The sequence below is a fragment of the Pristiophorus japonicus genome, unplaced genomic scaffold (genome assembly GCF_044704955.1).
Source record: "Pristiophorus japonicus isolate sPriJap1 unplaced genomic scaffold, sPriJap1.hap1 HAP1_SCAFFOLD_302, whole genome shotgun sequence".
Lineage (NCBI taxonomy): Eukaryota > Metazoa > Chordata > Chondrichthyes > Pristiophoridae > Pristiophorus > Pristiophorus japonicus.
The window spans coordinates 52,708-71,771 of record NW_027252802.1 but is presented as its reverse complement, the minus strand read 5'-3'; the positions used below and the strand labels follow the sequence as shown (position 1 = coordinate 71,771).

The window sequence follows — 19,064 nt, the reverse complement described above, 5'->3', positions numbered from 1 at the left end:
AAAAATTAGCAAGCCCATCAAATCCCACCTCCCCCCTCCCGCCCCCATGTAACTGAAACTTAATCCACAAATGTTTAAATGAATAAAATGGGAAGACACAGACTCAGGAACACACGGCTCCACGCTGTGACCAATCAACATTCAGCCAAACAGCAGCAACAGCATCCGTTTCCAACAGGCAGATTCCACAGGATCCTTCAACGGCTTAAACAATAACAATAACTCCCCAATTAACATCCATAACTTAGAACACCGGGAATAATATTATTAATAAATCCAAAACATACTATTGACTTACTTACAATTAATACGTTCCCTAACTTACAGACACCAATTGGATAAATAGTAAGGAACTAACAACCCACATAAAAACCAATTTTAAACGACAAACACAAACCGACCCCACCCCAAAAATAATAACCCTGCCGAAACCAACAACATCATAAGAGGGACTGCATATAAACACAACCCAATCTCCATCAACTTAATCTCTTGGCACAATTCAATTTACCATCAATTTAATTATTAATAAAACACTTAAGAACATAAGAACATAAGAACATAAGAATTAGGAACAGGATTAGGCCATCGAGCCCCTCGAGCCTGCTCCGCCATTCAACAAGATCATGGCTGATCTGGCCGTGGACTCAGCTCCAATTACCTGCCCTCGCCCCGTAACCCTTAATTCCCTTATTGGTTAAAAATCTATCTCTCTTTGACTTGGAAACATTCAATGAGCTCGGCCTCAACTGCTTCCATGGGCAGAGAATTCCACAGATTCACAATCCTCTTGGAGAAGAAATTCCTTCTCAACTCGGTTTTAAATTAGCTCCTCCGTATTTTGAGGCTGTGCCACTGAGTTCTAGTCTCCCCCAACAATGGAAACAACCTCTCTGTCTCGATCTTGTCTGTCCATTTCCTGATTTTAAATATGTCTATAAGATCACCCCTCATCCTTCTGAACTCCAAGGAGTAAAGACCCAGTCTACTCAATCTATCATCATAAGGTAACCCCCTCATCTCCGGAATCAGCCTAGTGAATTGTCTCTGTACCCCTCCAAAGCCAGTATATCCTTCCTTAAGTAAGGTGACCAAAACTGCACGCAGTACTCCAGGTGCGGCCTCACCAATACCTTATACAGTTGCAGCAGGACCTCCCTGCTTTTGTACTCCATCCCTCTCGCAATGAAGGCCAACATTCCATTTGCCTTCCTGATTACCTGCTGCACCTGCAAACTAAACTTTTGGGACGGGGCCCGGCGCCTCCCAACTTGAGCCGCCTCGGGGAAATCCCCTCCGTGCCTTTCAGTTCCGCGCGGAGGGGTTTCCTGTACGGGCTGCTCCTGCACACTCTCAACTTTGCCATCCTCGCCTGCCGTCCGGACACGCCATGGCGTACCATCTTGCCGTCCGAAGGAGGCGGGGGTCCCCGATGGAGGGCACTCGACGCAGGGGTCCTCCCACTATTCATCGGGGACTTGGCCTGGAGGGTGGTGCACGGAGCAGTGCCGTGCAACAAATTTTTAAGCCAGTTCACGGACTCCCAGGCCGCCTGCAATTTCTGCGGTCTGGAAGAGTCCGTGTTCCATGTTTTTATCGAGTGCACGAGGTTGCAGCCCCTGTTCCATTATTTGAAGGGGCTGCTCCTGAAATTCTGGCTGCACTTCAGTCCCACTCTCCTGATCTTTGGGCACCCTGTGCGGAGGGGAGCGGGTAGGTCCGAGGGCCTCCTCGTAGGACTGCTCCTGGGCACGGCCAAGGGTGCCATCAGCCGGTCCAGGCAGCGGGCGGTCGAGGGGGTCGTTCAACCTGACTGCCTGCCTCTCTTCCGCTCTTACATCCGGTCCAGGGTGTCCTTGGAGATGGAGCACGCGGTGTCCACCGGTACGCTCGCGGCCTTCCGCGAGAGGTGGGCACCGGAGGGACTGGAGTGCATCATCACGCCCGGCAACCAAATTTTAATTTGATTTTACGTTTTAAAGTTTAATTTGTTTTAATTGCCGGTGCTTTTAGTGTCCCCCTCTCCTTTTATAGGGGGCACTGGAAAAAGGAAAATGTTATTGTAGTGCACAAAAAAAAAACCCAAAAAAGGAAAAAAAAAAAAAGAGGGCCTTGTAAATGTCTGGTGTGTCATCCAGGGCAGGTGGCACCGATTAATGTTTTTGTTTTACAGGTAAACTCCAAAAAGAGTTTCATGCACAAGGACCCCCAGGTCCCTCTGCACCATAGCATGTTGTAATTTCTCCCCATTCAAATAATATTCCCTTTTACTGTTTTTTCCCCCAAGGTGGATGACCTCACACTTTCCGACATTGTATTCCATCTGCGAAACCTTAGCCCATTCGCTTAACCTATCCAAATCTCCTTGAAGCCTCTCTGAGTCCTCTACACAACCCGCTTTCCCACTAAGCTTAGTGTCATCTGCAAATTTTGTTGCACTGCACTCTGTCCCCTCTTCCAGGTCATCTACGTATATTGTAAACAGTTGTGGTCGCAGCACCGATCCCTGTGGCACACCACTAACCACTGATTTCCAACCGGAAAAGGACCCATTTATCCCGACTCTCTGCTTTCTGTTCGCCAGCCAATTCTCTATCCATGCTAATACATTTCCTCTGACTCCACGTACCTTTATCATCTGCAGTAACCTTTTGTGTGGCACCTTATCGAATGTCTTTTGGAAATCCAAATACACCACATCCATCGGCACACCTCTCTCCACCATGCTCGTTATATCCTCAAAGAATTCCAGTAAGTTAGTTAAACATGATTTCCCCTTCATGAATCCATGCTGCGTCTGCTTGATTGCACTATTCCTATCCAGATGTCCCGCTATTTCTTCCTTAATGATAGTTTCAAGCATTTTCCCCACTACAGATGTTAAACTAACCGGCCTATAGTTACCTGCCTTTTGCCTGCCCCCTTTTTTAAACAGAGGCGTTACATTAGCTGCTTTCCAATCTGCTGGTACCTCCCCAGAGTCCAGAGAATTTTGGTGGATTATAACAAATGCATCTGCTATATCTTCCACCATCACTTTTAATACCCTGGGATGCATTTCATCAGGACCAGGGGACTTGTCTACCTTGAGTCCCATTAGTCTGCCGAGCACTACCTCCCTCGTGATAGTGATCATCTCAAGGTCCTCCCTTCCCAAATTCCTATGACCAGCAATTTTTGGCATGGTTTTTGTGTCTTCCACTGTGAAGACGGAAGCAAAATAATTGTTTAAGATCTCAGGCATTTCCACATTTCCCATTATTAAATTCCCCTTTTCATCTTCTAAGGGACCAACATTTACTTTAGTCACTCTTTTCAGTTTTACATATCTGTAAAAGCTTTTACTATCTGTTTTTATGTTTTGTGCAAGTTTCCCTTCATAATATATCTTCCCTTTCTTTATTACTTTTTTAGTCATTCTTTGCTTTTGCTTAAAATTTTCCCAATTCTCTAGTTTCCCACTAACCTTGGCCACCTTATACGCATTTATATTGTGCGGAGGGTTGCTCAGACCCGGGATGATCAGGACCTGATTGTGAGGAGCCCCGGTCAGACCCGGGATGATCAGGACCTTATTGTTGGGAGCGTTGCTCAGACCCGGTGTGACCAGGACACAATTGTGGGAGATATGAGGATGTTCCCGATATTCTTGCTGGAATTGTCGCCTGTGGATCTCCCGGCATCGCTGTAAGTCTGGGTATTTTCCAACCTTCGCGTCCTGGGTTTGTTGCTGGGCGGAATACAACATTTGTAAAGCATTTGTAATAAAATAGATGAGTTGACTGCAAAAATAGATGAAAATGGGTATGATCTGATAGCCATTACAGAGAAGTGGTTGCAAGGCGACCAGGACTGGGAATTAAATATTCAGGGGTACTTGACAATCCTGAAGGACAGACAGAAAGGAAACGGAGGTGGGGTAGCTCTATTGATAAAGGATGGAATCACTGCAATAGTAAGAAACGATACTGGCTCAAACGATCAGGATGTTGAAAGAGTTTGGCTGGAGATAAGGAACAATAAGGGGAAAAAGTCACAGGTGGGCATAGTCTATAGGCCCCCCAACAGTAGCAACTCTGTTGGTCGGAACATAAAGCAGGAAATAGTGGGGGCTTGTAAAATGGGAACAACAATAATCATGGGTGATTTTAACCTCCATATTCTTTGGACAAATGAAATTGATCAGGTTGCCTTGAGGAGGAGTTCACAGAGTGTATATGGGAAGGGTTCCTTGAGCAGTATAGAACGGAACCAACCAGGGGGCAGGTTATCTTAGATCTGGATCAACAAACAATCTCCTAGTAAAGGATCCCCTTGGAATGAGTGATCATCACATGATTGAAATTCTAATTCAGATAGAGGGTGAGAAAGTTGGATCTCAAGCCAGCGTACTAAGATTAAATAAAATAGACTATGAAGATATGAGAACAAAATTGGGCAAAGTGGACTGGGAATATAGTTAAATTCTAGGACGATTGATGAACAGTGGTCTATATTTAAGGAGATATTTCACAACTCCAAGAAAAATATATTCCAGTGAGGAGGAAAAGGTTTAAGAGAAAGGATAGCGATCCATGGCTAACGAAAGAAATAAAGGATGGTATCCTGTTAAAAACAGGGGCATACAAAGTGGCCAAAACTAGTGGGAGGACAGAAGCCTGGGAATCTTTGAAAAGCCAGCAAAGAACGACTGAAAATGATGAAGAAAGGGAAGTTAGACTGTGAAAGTAAACTAGCACGAAATATAAAACTCAGATAGCAAGAGTTTTCAATATGTATATGAAAAGGAAAAGAATGGCTAAAGTAAATGTTGGTGCCTAAGAGGACAAGCCGGTGAATTAGTAATGGGGAATATGGAGATTGCAAAAACACTGAACAAATATTTTGTATCAGTCTGTACACCTTTCCTAGGAATGTTTGATTGGATATTGTGCAGGAGATTACCTTTGTATCTAACCCGCTGTACCTGACCTGGGAGTGTTTGATGGGACAGTGTAGAGGGAGCTTTAATCTTTATCTAACCCCGTGCTGTACCTGCCCTGGGAGTGTTTGATCGGGACAGTGTAGAGGGAAGTTTACTCTAAATGTAACCGGTGCTGTACCTACGCTGGAAGTATTTGATGGGCATTATAGAGGGAGCTTTAATCTGTATCTAACCTGTGCTGTACCTGCCCTGGGAGTGTTTGATGGGACGGTGTAGAGGGAGCTTTACTCTGTATCTAACCCCCTGTACCTGCCCTGGGAGTGTTTGATGGGACAGTGCAGAGGGAGCTTTAATCTGTATCTAACCTGTGCTGTACCTGCCCTGGGAGTGTTTGATGGGACAGTGCAGAGGGAGCTTTAATCTGTATCTAACCCCCTGTACCTGCCCTGGGAGTGTTTGATGGAACGGTGTAGAAGGAACTTTACTCTGTATGTAATCCCGTGCTTTTCCTGGCCTGGGCGTGTTTGATGTGCCAGTGTAGAGAGAAATTTACTCTGTGTCCAACCCCCTGTACCTGCCCTGGGAGTGTTTGATGGGACAGTGTAGAGGGAGCTTTACTCTGTATCTAACCCCCTGTACCTGCCCTGGGAGTGTTTGATGGGACAGTGTAGAGGGAGCTTTACTCTGTATCTAACCCCCTGTACCTGCCCTGGGAGTGTTTGATGGGACAGTGTAGAGGGAGCTTTACTCTGTATCTAACCCCCTGTACCTGCCCTGGGAGTGTTTGATGGGGACAGTGTAGAGGGAGCTTTACTCTGTATCTAACCCCCTGTACCTGCCGGTGGAACAATTTAAACTGAACGTGTTGTCATTCTCCACGCCTCAGATTGCTGAGCATTTAACACAGATGCAGCATTTTTGTTGGTCAGTCGTATTATTACAAAACTCATTCTGTTCACCCTGGCAGTTCCTGTCTCTGGCTGGGTTTCGGGTTCCTCAGGCAATTCCTTCACTCGTCTGCGCTGAGTGTTGCGATTGAAACATCGGTGGCATCATATTCTGTCTCCATCGTGATTTGCACCATTCATAACTTTGACTGTCTGCCCTCCTGCCCGAGCTTCTCTTCTGCTGCAACCTTCATCTGTGATTTAGTTACATTTATCCCTGATATACTGAGAGGAAATAGATACAAATAATGTAATAGGAATCAGAGCAATGATTTATAATGCGTGGATTGAATCTCGGCGCGGGATGTGATCAGAGCGGGGCTCATGCTCCGCTCAGCAAATGATATATCACGTCCAGCACACAAAGCAGACATTCGGACCGACTGCTCCATGCTGGCGTTTATGCAGCACACACACCACCACCCTTCCCCCACACAATCCCCACAACTCTGCATCTTACCCTATTAGCAGAAGCTTCTAATGTTTTCTGCCTGATTTGTTTATCTCGCTTCCCATCAAATGGTTCTGTACTAATCGCCTCAACCACTGCCTCTGGTGGTGGGTTCCCCATTCTCACCTCTCTGGGCACAGAGGCTTCTCCTGAAATCCTCATTGGATTTATTGGTGGCGAATTTATCATCATGGCCCTATTTTTGGTCTCATAATTATTTCATGATTTCAGTTTTTTTAAACTCTTTTTCAAACTGTGCTTGCTTTTCCGCTATTGCATTTATCAGAGCACAAGTAACGATTAGAAACAGGCTCAAAAAGAGCACAGCCTCGATTCCACACACGAGACAAAGAGTCAATGGCTTCTGTTAACACAGGACCACAGAATCATACAGCACAGGAGAGACCATTCGATTCATCATGCTGCTCCAGGCTCTGTGATCGAGCTATTCAATCAGCCCCACAGGCCTATTATGTTCCCAGATCCCTTCAAATGCCGGAATTCCAGTATTGATTCCAATTACAGTTGAACATAAGAACATAAGAATTAGGAACAGGAGTCGGCCATCTAGCCCCTCGAGCCTGCTCCACCAATCAACAAGATCATGGCTGATCTGACTGTGGACTGAGCTCCACTTACCCGTCCTCTCCCCATAACCCTTAATTCCTTGAATGGTTAAAAATCTATCTATCTGTGATTTGATTTCATTCAATGAGCTAGCCTCAACTGCTTCCTTGGGCAGAGAATTCCACAGATTCACAAACCTCTGGGAGAAGAAATTCCTTCTCAACTCCGTTTAAATTGCACCCCCCGTATTTTGAGGCTGTGCCCCCTAGTTCTAGTCACCCCGACCAGTGGAAACAATATCTCTGCCTCTATCTTGTCTATCCTTTTCATTATTTTACATTTTTCCATAAGATCACCCCTCATCCTTCCGAACTCCAACGAGTAAAGACATCGTCTACTCAATCTATCATCATAAGGTAACCCCCTCATCTCCGGGATCAGCCTAGTGAATCGTCTCTTCCCTTCCAAAGCTAGTATATCCTACCTTAAGTAAGGTGACCAGAACTGTACGCAGTACTCCAGGTGTGACCTCACTAATACCCTGTACAGTTGCAGCAGGACCTCCCTGCTTTTGTATTCCATCCCTCTCGCAATGAAGGCCAACATCCCATTCACCTTCCTGATTACCTGCTGCACCTGCAAACTAACTTTTTGAGAATCATGCACAAGGGCCCCCAGGTCCCTCTGTACTGCAGCATGTAATAATTTCTTCCCATTCAAATAATATTCCCTTTTACTGTTTTTTTTTCCAAGGTGGATGACCCCACATTTTCCGACATTGTATTCCATTTGCCAAACCTTAGCCCATTCGCTGAACTTATCGAAATCTCTTTGTAGCCTCTCTGTGTCCTCTCCACAAACAGATTTCCCACTAATCTTTATATCATCTGAAAATTTTAAAAGTTATTGTTAAATCTGCTTCCATCCCATTTTCAGCGAGAACAATCCAGGTCATGCAAACTCGCAGTGTAAGACAAATTCTCCTCATCTACCCTCTGCTAATTTTCGTAAAACTCTTCCCTCTGGTTAGCAACTCTTTTACCACTGGCAGAGTTTCTCTTCAGTTACTTTATCCAAAGCCCTCATAGTCTTGAAAACCTCTATTAAATCTCACGTTAATATTCTCTGATCGAACGGGAAAAATCACAGTTGCTTATGTCTCCTTATAAGTCTCTCTGCGGGTACCAGTGCACCAGCGCAGCCTTCGGTCACCTGAGGAAGAGAGTGTTGGAAGATCACCCCATAAAATCTGGCACCAAGCACATGGTCTGCGGGAATGTAGACATAGCCAGCCTACTTTACGGATCACAAACGTGGATAGTATGAAGTAGTTACCACAAATTACTGGATAAATACCTATGGCTCCTCAAGATCCTGCAGATCCCTTGGGATGTCAGACGTTAGCGCCCTTGATCAGGCCAGCATCCCCACAGCGAAGCACTGAGCACACTTGATCAGCTCCGCTGGGCGGGCCACATTGTCCGCCTGCCTGAAACGAGACTCGCAAAGCAAGCGCTCTACTTGGAACTCCTACAAGACAAACAGGCGCCACGTGGGCACAGCAAACGTTGCAAGGATACCCTCAAAGCCTCCTTGAAAAAGAGCAACATTCCCACTCACAGCTGGGAGTCCCTGGCCAAAGACTGCACTAATGGAGGAAGAGCATCCGGGAGGTCGCTGAGCACCTCGAGTCTCATCGCCAAGAGCATGCAGCAAACCAGCGCAGAGAGCGGAAGGAGTGTGCGGCAAACCAGTCCCACCCATCCTTTCCCTCTACCATTATCTACCAGGCCTGCTACAGAGACCGTAATTCCCATATATGTTCAATCACCTAAGAACTCACTTTTAGAGTTGAAGCAAGCAATCCCCGATTTCGAGGTACTGCCTATGATGGTGATTAAAATCCCTTCCACACCTTCTCCAAGGCTTTCCTAATGTGTGCTGCCGAATCGTCATGCAGAGATAAACCGATGTTTAACAGATTTTTATTGTACCTTCATTATGTGTGAATGGGTGGTGTGGGCAGCATTTATTGTCCATCCCAAATTCCACCTTAACGCTGCTGGTGAATGCATCGATACATCGAGAGGGCTATTTAGAGTTAACCATATTGCTGTGGGACTGGGGTGATATATATGCCAGTCTACGTAAGGGCGGGTGATTTCCATCCCGAAAACACGTTTTTGAACTACATGTGTAATGACAATCGAGATCCACACGGTCACCATTGCTGACACAATATTTTAATTCGAGATTTATTTAATTCACCTTAAATTGCAAAGCTGGTGGGATCTGAACTCATGCCATTGGATCTTTAGTCCAGGTCTCTGGATCATTAGTACAATAGCACAATCACTTTGCTACCATACGCGATGATTCATAAAGTCAAAGATTCTTCCTGCGTTTTTAACAGTTTTATTAACTTGCCCTGGCACCTTCAAAGATTTGTGCACATCGACTCTGCACCAACACACCATTTAAAACATTTATTTTTTAACTTATATTGCCTCTTGTCATGTTCCTTCCCAAAATGTATCACTTCACACATGTTTAATTTTACCTGCCATGTGTCTCCCATTTAACCAGACTATCGCTGTGCTCCTGAAGTCTGCTATGCTCCCCACTGCTTACTGCATTTCTGAGTTTCGTGACATCTGCAAATTTGAAATTATGCCTTTAGACTTAGGTCCTGGCTATTAATCTCTATCAGAAAGAGCACTGCTACTAATATAGAACTCTAGGTTTCAACACTGTATACTTCCCTTCTGTCTGAACGCCAACTTTTCACCACTACTCTCTGTTATTTGTTCCGGTGCCAATGTTGTATCCACACAGCTACTGTCCCTTTAATTCCATGAGGTTCAGTTTCCCTATCAAGTCGATGAAGTGACATTTTATCAAACGCCTTTGGAAAGTCATTATTCACAACATCAGCTGCACTCCGCTCATCAAACCGTTAGGTTATTACATCAAAAAACTGAATCAGGTTTTTCAGATACACTTCAACATTAACACAATTTGTGCCGGTTGTCATTTATTAATCCAGTTTTTTCCAACTGACAGATAATTTCATACCGGATTATGGCCTCTAGAAGTTTCCCCACCACAGACGTTAGTCTGACTGGCCTGTAGCTACAGGTGTTATCCCGCTTTCCTTTTTTGAACAGGGTGCACCATTTGCGAACCTCCAGTCCTCTGTCACCACTGACATATCCAAGGAGGATTAATGATTCTGGCCTGAGCTATTTCCATCATTCCTTCACTCAGCAACACTCATACATCCCATTCGGACTAGTAATAGGGAAACATAGAAACATAGAAATTTACATACAGGAGGCCATTTCCGGCCCATCGTGTCCGCAACGGCCGACAAAGACTGACATAGAAACATAGAAGATACGTGCAGGAGTAGGCCATTCGGCCCTTCTAGCCTGCACCACCATTCAATGAGTTCATGGCTGAACATGCAACTTCTGTACCCCATTCCTGCTTTCTCACCATACCCCTTGATTCCCCTCGTAGTAAGGATTCATCTAACTCCTTTTTGAATATATTTAGTGAATTGGCCTCAACAACTTTCTGTGGTACAACATTCCACAGGTTCACCACCCTCTGGGTGAAGAATTTCCTCCTCATCTCGGTCCTAAATGGCTTAACCCTTATCCTTAGACTGTGTCCCCTGGTTCTGGACTTCCCCAACATTGGGAACATTCTTCCTGCATCTAACCTGTCTAACCCCGTCAGAATTTTAAACATTTCTCTGAGGTCCCCTCTCATTCTTCTGAACTCCAGTGAATACAAGCCCAGTTGATCCAGTCTTTCTTGATAGGTCAGTCCCGCCATCCAGGCAATCAGTCTGGTGAACCTTCGTTGCACGCCCTCAATAGCAAGAATGTCCTTCCTCAGGTTAGGAGACCAAAACTGTACACAGTACTCCAGGTGTGGCCTCACCAAGGCCCTGTATAACTGCAGCAACACCTCCCTGCCCCTGTACTCAAATCCCCTCGCTATGAAGGCCAACATGCCATTTGCTTTCTTAACCGCCTGCTGTACCTGCATGCCAACCTTCAATGACTGATGTCCCATCGGTCAGCAGCCCTGAAGCTTACATGTAATCTTTTGAACCATTAACAATGGAGGAAAAGTAAAGATCACCAAGCACAAGCAGACTGCCCCACACAACTGTGACACACCTTAAACTGAAATATTCTACACTCCAAACCAACCGGAGCCATGTGATCTCCCGGCAGAGGCAAAAACTATTTAAAATCCAGGACAATTTCGGGAAAAGTATCTGGCAACATTCCGGCCCGACTTATCTAGGTGATCAAAACTACTCCAGGAGATCTACCTTATTGTGGTACATAAAGTGTTGGATTGAAGGGGTTAATTCAAAATGTTTGTTCAGGGACTGTAATTAATATCAGTCTCCACGGGTTTACAGAAGCTGGTTGTTCAGTGACTGTAATTAATATAATTCTCTATTTACAGAATTGTGTCACTGGAGTGATTCTCGCTCATATTAATAAGGCACTCCTTTCAATGTGTTGCCCCATAGTCACAGTGAGAGCATCACCTCTGGCACTAACAGCGATCATCGCACTGCTCCACAGAGAGCGAGTCGGAATCTGAGAACAGTCGATTCGAATGTTACAACAATGGATCAGAATCTGAAAAAAATGGATTGGAATGTTACAACAAATGGCAAGAGTTTCATCTTGTATTTTAACTTTCTTGTTGCACATTATGAGGAACTACCATTCGTATTGCGAATGCGTTATGTATTTCGTCTTATTCAATACATTTACTATCCTGTCCTTGCTGTTGTTGGTTTTGCTGGTAAGTCTATCTCGTTATTCCAGTAACCATGGTTCAATGTATTACTTATCTCATATTTTACTCCCACCTCCTTGCTGCATTTGTTTTTCCTGGTAGTCTCTGTATCCAACTATTAACTCTGCAAACCATGTTTCACTGTATTATTAGACTTGTAAATTGCTTTCTCATCTTTGCTTCAGTTGTTGTTCCTGGGACATCTCTGCATCCAGCTATTAACTGTGCATACGTTGTTAATTGTACGAGTGTTCTTTTAATTTATTCCACACTCTTTGGTGTTGTTGGTGTTCCTCGTAAGTCTCAATATCCAGCAATTATAACTCTAATCTATATTTCACTGTATTACTGAGTATGTCACTTAAATCTTTGGATGTTTTCGTCACATTGTATATCTAGTGACTTAGTCCCCTCTGTGGCCAATGTCTGAGGCTGATCGAGATTGCTCGCAAATTCGGCATTCTGTTTTACCCTGAGTTCAGTGCTGACCTCTTCTCCTTTGAATCACTGGTCCTGCCCACTATCATCTCCATAATACTGCCCAACTCATTCCTTCGCCTCAATAGCCCAGTGACTTTGTTGAACAGGAATTGACCATTGCAATGCTTTCCTTGCCCACCTCGCAGTTACTGTCCATTATAAATTAGAGCTCAGTTAAATAATTTGCTGATCATATCCTAACTCCACTAAGTCCTGTTCACCCATTAACAATCTGCTCTTCGACCAAAATTGGATCCCGATTAAATAATGCCTCATTTTTATTATTCTCATCCATGTGTTCAGCTCCCACCATGGTTTCACCCCCTCCAATTAGTCCCATTCCCCTGCTCTATTCCCATAGTCCAGCAATTTTTTCCCCTTCAAGTATTTATCCAATTGCCCAATAAATGTTAATTTACTTCCCTCTATTCGTCCTCCAGCCATACTCTCTCTATTCTCTTTTACTCATTCATTCTGGCACTTTGTAAGTTTCTCACTTCCTCTCTGTCTCTCTGTCAGTTTCATTCTGTCTCTCTACATTTCACTCTCTCTGTCTCTTGCTCATAGAATGTTAGATTAATACAGCAAAGAAAGAGGCCACTCGGTCCATCGTGTCCATGCCATCACTTGGACAGAAGTATCTCAGATGTCCAAATCATTAGCCAGAAAAATGTAAATATATCTCCTTCCACGAATAAAGCAATTCTCTTTCGAAAATAACGATTGAATCTACTTCCACCGTGTTCTCACAAATTGCATTCCTGATCGCAACAGCTCACTGCATAAATAACACTCTTCCCATCTCTCCTGTGGTTCTTTTGTCAATTACCTTAAACCTGTCTCCTCTGGTTCTGCACCATTGTGCAACTGGAAACATTTGTGACTTACTCGCTCTCTTAAAACCCATCATAATTTTGAAAATCTAAATTAAATGTTAAATCTTTGCTGATGATACAACATCATCATCGTAGACAGTCACTTTAAATAGAGGAAGGCTTGCTTCCTCTAAAATGAGTTCTTAAGTAACTGAACAGTCCAATACGGAAATACAATCTCTGTCACACGTGGGACAGAGAGTGGTTGAAGGAAAAGGTGGATGGGGCTCGTTTGCTACACGCTCATTCTTACTCCTGCGCTTGGTCTCTGCATGCTCTCGGCGACGAGACTCGAGGTGCTCAACGCTCTCCTGGATGCTCTTCCTCCACTTCAGGCAGTTATGGGCCAGGGACTTCCAGCTGTTGGTTGGAATGTTGCATTTTATCAAGGAGGCTTTGATCGTTTCATTCAAAAGTTTTCTCTGCCCACCTGGGGCTCGCTTATTGTGTAGGAGTTCCGAGTAGTGCGCTTGCTTGAGAGTCTTGTGTCAGGCATCCGGAAGATGTGGCCCGCCCAATGGAACTGTCCAGGAGTACCAGCATCGAAGCACTGATAATACAAAGATAAGTGTGAAAGCATGTTGTGCGGAGGACGCAAAAATATGCAAAGGCATATAGATAGGCTAAATGGGTGGGCCACAACAATGGCAGATGGGGTATGATGTGGAAAATGTGACGTTATCTTCTTTGTTATGAAAAATAAATAAGCAAATTATTATTAAATGGGGAGGGATTCCAAATTGCTGTGGTCCAGATTGGTCAATGGTTGTTGTACATAAAACACAGAAGGTTAGCATGTAGGCACAGCTAGCAATTAGAAAAGGCAGCAGAATGTCTGGCTTTATTTCAAGTGGGACAGAATATAGACGTCCTGCTACAACAATGCAGGTTGTCGATAAGACTACAGCTGGAGTATTGTGTACAGTTTTGGTCACTTTAGTTAAGGAAGGATTTACTTGCATTGGAGGCAGTTCAGAGAAGGTTCACAATGTTGATTACTCGGATGAAAATGTTGTCATAAGAATAAAGGTTGAGCAGGATGGGTGTGTGTACATTGGAGTTTAGAAAACTATGAGGTGATCTTATTTAAATGTGTAAGATTCTATAGGGCCTTGATGGGGTAGATGCAGAGATGATGTTTCATCTAGTGGGGGAAATCTAGAACCAGGGGACATAGGTTCAGAATAAGGGATCGCCCATTTAAATCACAAATGAGAAGCAATTTATTCTCTCAGGGGGGCGTGAATCTTTCGAATTCTCTTCGACAGAGAGCTGTGGAGGCAGCCTCCATGAATCTTATTAAATGGAGATAGACTGATTTTTAAACGAGGAGGGAGTTCAGGGTTATGTGGAGTGGGCACGGAAGTGGAGTTGCGGCCAAGATCAGACGTTCTTTCCAAAGACTCAGGTCCAATCACAGAGGCGTGAGCGGAGTAAAATATTTGGCTCTCGGAATGAAATCCCTGGACCGACGTGAGAGCACTGGAAGTTAGGCGAACCTGCGAATGAAATTTCTCGACAGAGGTGGGTGTAGTGTAATGTAGGCGAACCTGGTCCTTAAATATCGAGACTGAGGGAGGGAGCAGTGTAATCTAGGGAGATGTTGGTGTGAACTCCTGAAGCGAGATGGGAGCCCTATCTGGGAAGTCCCATCATCGCATCACTGGAATCATCTCAGAGATCCTGAAGTTCATGAATATTTATTTATTGTGAATGCTTTACCGTTATTTTCTGTGATGCAATAATTCAGAAATCATAAAAGATTCCGTCCATTTTTAATTATTTTATTCCTTCCTTTTATCAGCCAATTTCTCCTCTTTTGTTCTCACTTGGAGTTGAATAGAGGAAGCGAAACTCTGTTCGCTCTGTTCTGTCCACGCTATGTTATAGCCGGGTAAATATCCGCTGATCATTTAGTTCCAGTCAGTGTCTCCTTTGTCACCATCTCAAGTTCTGCATTAATGGCAGTGCTTCTGATGGGTGGAACAGGATTTCAAGCATCATTAACATTCACAAATAAAATGTTCGTTCAGCCAGATTTCTTGAATTTATTTCCAATCTTTAATTTGTATTTGCAATTTGGTCCCATGCCGATCTGTCTCAGTTCAGTGCGTCTCTCAGCGAGAAACAGAGTGGAAAAATCTGTTGCCTCCGGCTGTACACTCCTGATCTTTGGGCCCCTCGTGCGGAGCGGAGCGGGAGGTCAGAATCCTCATCGTCGGACTGCTCCGGGACATGGCCAAGTGGACCATCAGCTGGTCCAGGCAGCGGACGGTCGAGAGGATCGTTCAGCCCGGCTGCCTCCCTCTCTTCCGCGGAAACGTTCAAGCCAAGGTTTCCCTGGAGATGGAGCACGCGGTGTCCACCGGAACGTACTCGGCCTTCCATGAGAGGTGGGTGCCGGAGGGACTGAAGTGCATCAACAACACCGGCAAACATATTTAATTTGATTCTTCAATGGTAAAAGTGTAATTTGATTAGAGTTATCGGTTTTATTGCACATATATGTCATCGCAGCGCATTTGGAATGAGGTGCCATGATAGGTCCAAGTCAGCATGGATTTGTGAAAGGGAAATCATGCTTGACAAATCTTTTGGAATTTTTTGAGGTTGTTTCCAGTAGAGTGGACAAGGGAGAACCAGTTGATGTGGTATATTTGGACTTTCAGAAGGCTTTCGACAAGGTCCCGCACAAGAGATTAATGTGCAAAGTTAAAGCAGATGGGATTGGGGGTAGTGTGCTGACATGGATTGAGAACTGGTTGTCAGACAGGAAGCAAAGAGTAGGAGTAAATGGCTACTTTTCAGAATGGCAGGTAGCGACTAGTGGATCTGTGCTGTCGTCCCAGCTGTTTATACTGTACATTAATGATTTAGACGAGGGGATTAAATGTAGTATCTCAAAATTTGCGGATGACACTAAGTTGGGTGGCAGTGTGAACTGCGAGGAGGATGCTATGAGGCTGCAGAGTGACTTGGATAGGTTCGGTGAGTGGGCAAATGCATGGCAGATGAAGTATAATGTGGATAAATGTGAGGTTATCCACTTTGGTGGTAAAATCAGAGAGACAGACTATTATCTGAATGGTGACAGATTAGGAAAAGGGGAGGTGCAACGAGATCTGGGTGTCATGGGACATCAGTCATTGAAGGTTGGCATGCAGGTACAGCAGGTGGTTAAGAAAGCAAATGGCATGTTGGCCTTCATTGCAAGGAGATTTGAGTAAAGGGGCAGAGAGGTATTGCTACAATTGTGCAGGGCCTTGGTGAGGCCACACCTGGAGTATTGTGTACAGTTTTGGTCTCCTAACTTGAGGAAGGACATTCTTGCTATTGAGGGAGTGCAGCAAAGGATCACTAGACTGATTCCCGGGATGGCGGGACTGACATATCAAGAAAGACTGGATCAACTGGGCTTGTATTCAATGGAGTCAGAAGAAAGAGAGGGGATCTCATAGAAATGTTTAACATTCTGACGGGTTTAGACAGGTTAGATGCAGGAAGAATGTTCCCAATGTTGGGGAAGTCCAGAACCAGGGGTGACAGTCTAAGGATAAGGGGTAAGCCATTTAGGACTGAGATGAGGAGAAACTTCTTCATCCAGAGAGTGGTGAACCTGTGGAATTCTCTACCACAGAAAGTTGTTGAGGCCAATTCGCTAAATATATTCAAAAAGGAGTTAAATATAGACCTTACTACCAGGGGGATCAAGGGGTATGGCGAGAAAGCAGGAATGGGGTACTGAAGGTGCATGTTCAGCCATGAACTCATTGAATGGCGGTGCAGGCTCGAAGGGCCGAATGGCCTACTCCTGCACCTATTTTCTATATTTTCTATGTTTCTATAATGAGGGAGCAATTCATATATAATTTAAATCAAAAATCGTTGTATTTCATGATAAACACCCCCAGCTGATTGTAACTTATGTACTTAGAATATGAACAAACTTTCATATTTGCTCGTCTAATATTCTCTGTACAAGTGGAAACCAAAAGGTGAAAAGCTGCAGCAATTAATCTCTTCCATTTGTGTTCAAAAATTATAAATATTCATTTCAAGGACACCCTCAAAGCCTCCATATTAAAATGCAACCTCCCCACCGACACATGGTAGTTCCTAGCCAAAGACACCCTAAGTGGAGAAAGTGCATGCGGAAGGGCGCTGATCACCTCGAGTCATCGCTGAGAACATGTAGAAACCAAGCGCAGGCTGCGGAATGAGCGTGCAGCAAAGCAGAGTCCCCACCCATCCTTTTCTTCAACCACTCTCTGTCCCGCCTGTGACAGAGACTGTAATTACCATGTTGGACTGTTCAGTCACCTGATAACTCACTTTTAACGTGGAAGCAAGTCTTTCTCGATTTCGAGGGGCTGCCGATGATGATGATGTTACATAAGCATTTGGCGGCTCATTGACTGAGGGATAGGTCGTCTGATTTAATGCTGATAAATGAATTTAGTTGGTGATTACCTTGTCAATGATTGCTAATTATTTTAGTTTGGAGTCTATTCTTTTCTCGAAATTAATGTTTAACTTACCTGTTTATTTCCCTGCCTGACAGTTAACATCCTGACGATTGTGATCCTGCCTCGTGGAAAGTGCGGTCTCTCCAGATGTGTCACTCGCTATCTGGTGGCCATGGCAGCGACGGATCTCCTGGTCATTATCCTCGACCTGATACTGAGGCACATTCCCATTCTTTATCAGAAAGAGTTCCATTTCGTGTATTCCTTCCGCGTGTGTAATATTCACGCCGTCTTACTTCACGCAGCCACAGACTGTTCTGTCTGGTTCACTGTCAGTTTCACCTTTGATCGCTTTGTGGCCATTTGTTGCCAGAAGCTGAAAACTAAATATTGCACCGAGAGAACGGCGGCTGTGGTTCTGGGAACCGTGACTTTGCTGAGCGGGTTGAAGAACATTTTCTGGTATTTTATGTTGACAAGTTTCTATAATCTTTCAAACATGCCCTGGTTTTGCTATACAACAATTGATGTTCTGAATTCACCGGTCTGGACAGCAATCACATTCCTTCATTATATTCTCACCCCATGTGTCCCATTTGCTCTGATTCTGCTGCTCAATGCTGTCACCGCCAGACATATTATATTGGCCAGCAGAGCCCGCAGGCAACTCCGGGGTGCCAGCAGTGGGGAGTGTCCCAGTGACCCTGAGATGGACAGCCGCAGGAATTCCATCATTTTACTGTTTGTTATCTCCGGCAATTTCATCCTGTTGTGGGCGGTGTTTATGGTGCATTCTATATGGATCCAGATGTACTATTTGGGCTATGATTCTGTATATATACCTTTTTATTTAATGGACATTGGATTCATGCTGCAGCTGCTGAGTTGCTGCACAAACATGGCAATTTATGCCGTGACCCAGACTAAGTTCAGACAGCAGTTGAAGAATGTAGGGAAATATCCCTTCACACTGATTCTGAAATTAATTAAACGATGAGAAGACGCAGAAACGTTCCTGCATCAGACTCCCTGTGTCCTGATATTGTGAGCGAGCTGCTCTCCCCGGTGTGACCAGTGATTCGCGTGAATAATAACACTCTCACTCACACACTGTCTGCAACGGGCGCCCTGTGAGGGGTCTGCAGTCCGGGTGAATCACCATCAGCATCATAGGCAGTCCCACGAAATATAGAAACATAGAAACATGGAACATAGGTGCAGGAGTAGGCCATCCAGGCTTCCGAGACTGCACCACCGTTCAATCAGATCATGGCTGGTCATTCACCTCAGTACCCCGTTCCTGTTTTATCTCCATACCCCTTGATCCATCCGTAAGGGCCATATTTTGAATATATTTAACGAATTGGCATCAACAACTCTCTGTGGTAGTGAATTCCACAGGTTAACAACTCTCTGAGTGAAAAGGTCTCTCCTCGTCTCGGTCCTAAATGGCTTACGCATTATCCTTAGACTGTGACCAGTAGTTTTGGACTTCCCCAACGTCGGAAACATTCTTTTTGC

At 44.6% G+C, this 19,064-nt stretch overlaps 1 protein-coding gene across 1 annotated transcript; it reads left to right on the top strand.

Moving 5' to 3' along the window:
• The first annotated feature begins 11,517 nt into the window (after nucleotides 1–11,517).
• LOC139249313 (probable G-protein coupled receptor 139) lies at nucleotides 11,518–18,540 on the top strand. The gene is made up of 2 exons (XM_070872292.1): nucleotides 11,518–11,728; nucleotides 17,639–18,540. Exons 1-2 carry the CDS (start codon nucleotides 11,548–11,550, stop codon nucleotides 18,538–18,540), a joined length of 1,083 nt encoding a protein of 360 aa, XP_070728393.1. The 5' UTR covers nucleotides 11,518–11,547.
• Nucleotides 18,541–19,064: the final 524 nt, after the last annotated feature.

Coding starts and splice junctions, on each gene's coding strand:
- LOC139249313 (XM_070872292.1), top strand. CDS start 11,548: ATGGATCAGAATCTGAAAAAAATGGATTGGAATGTTACAACAAATGGC. Junction 11,729..17,638: donor TGCTGTTGTTGGTTTTGCTG/GTAAGTCTATCT, acceptor CCTGCCTGACAG/TTAACATCCTGACGATTGTG.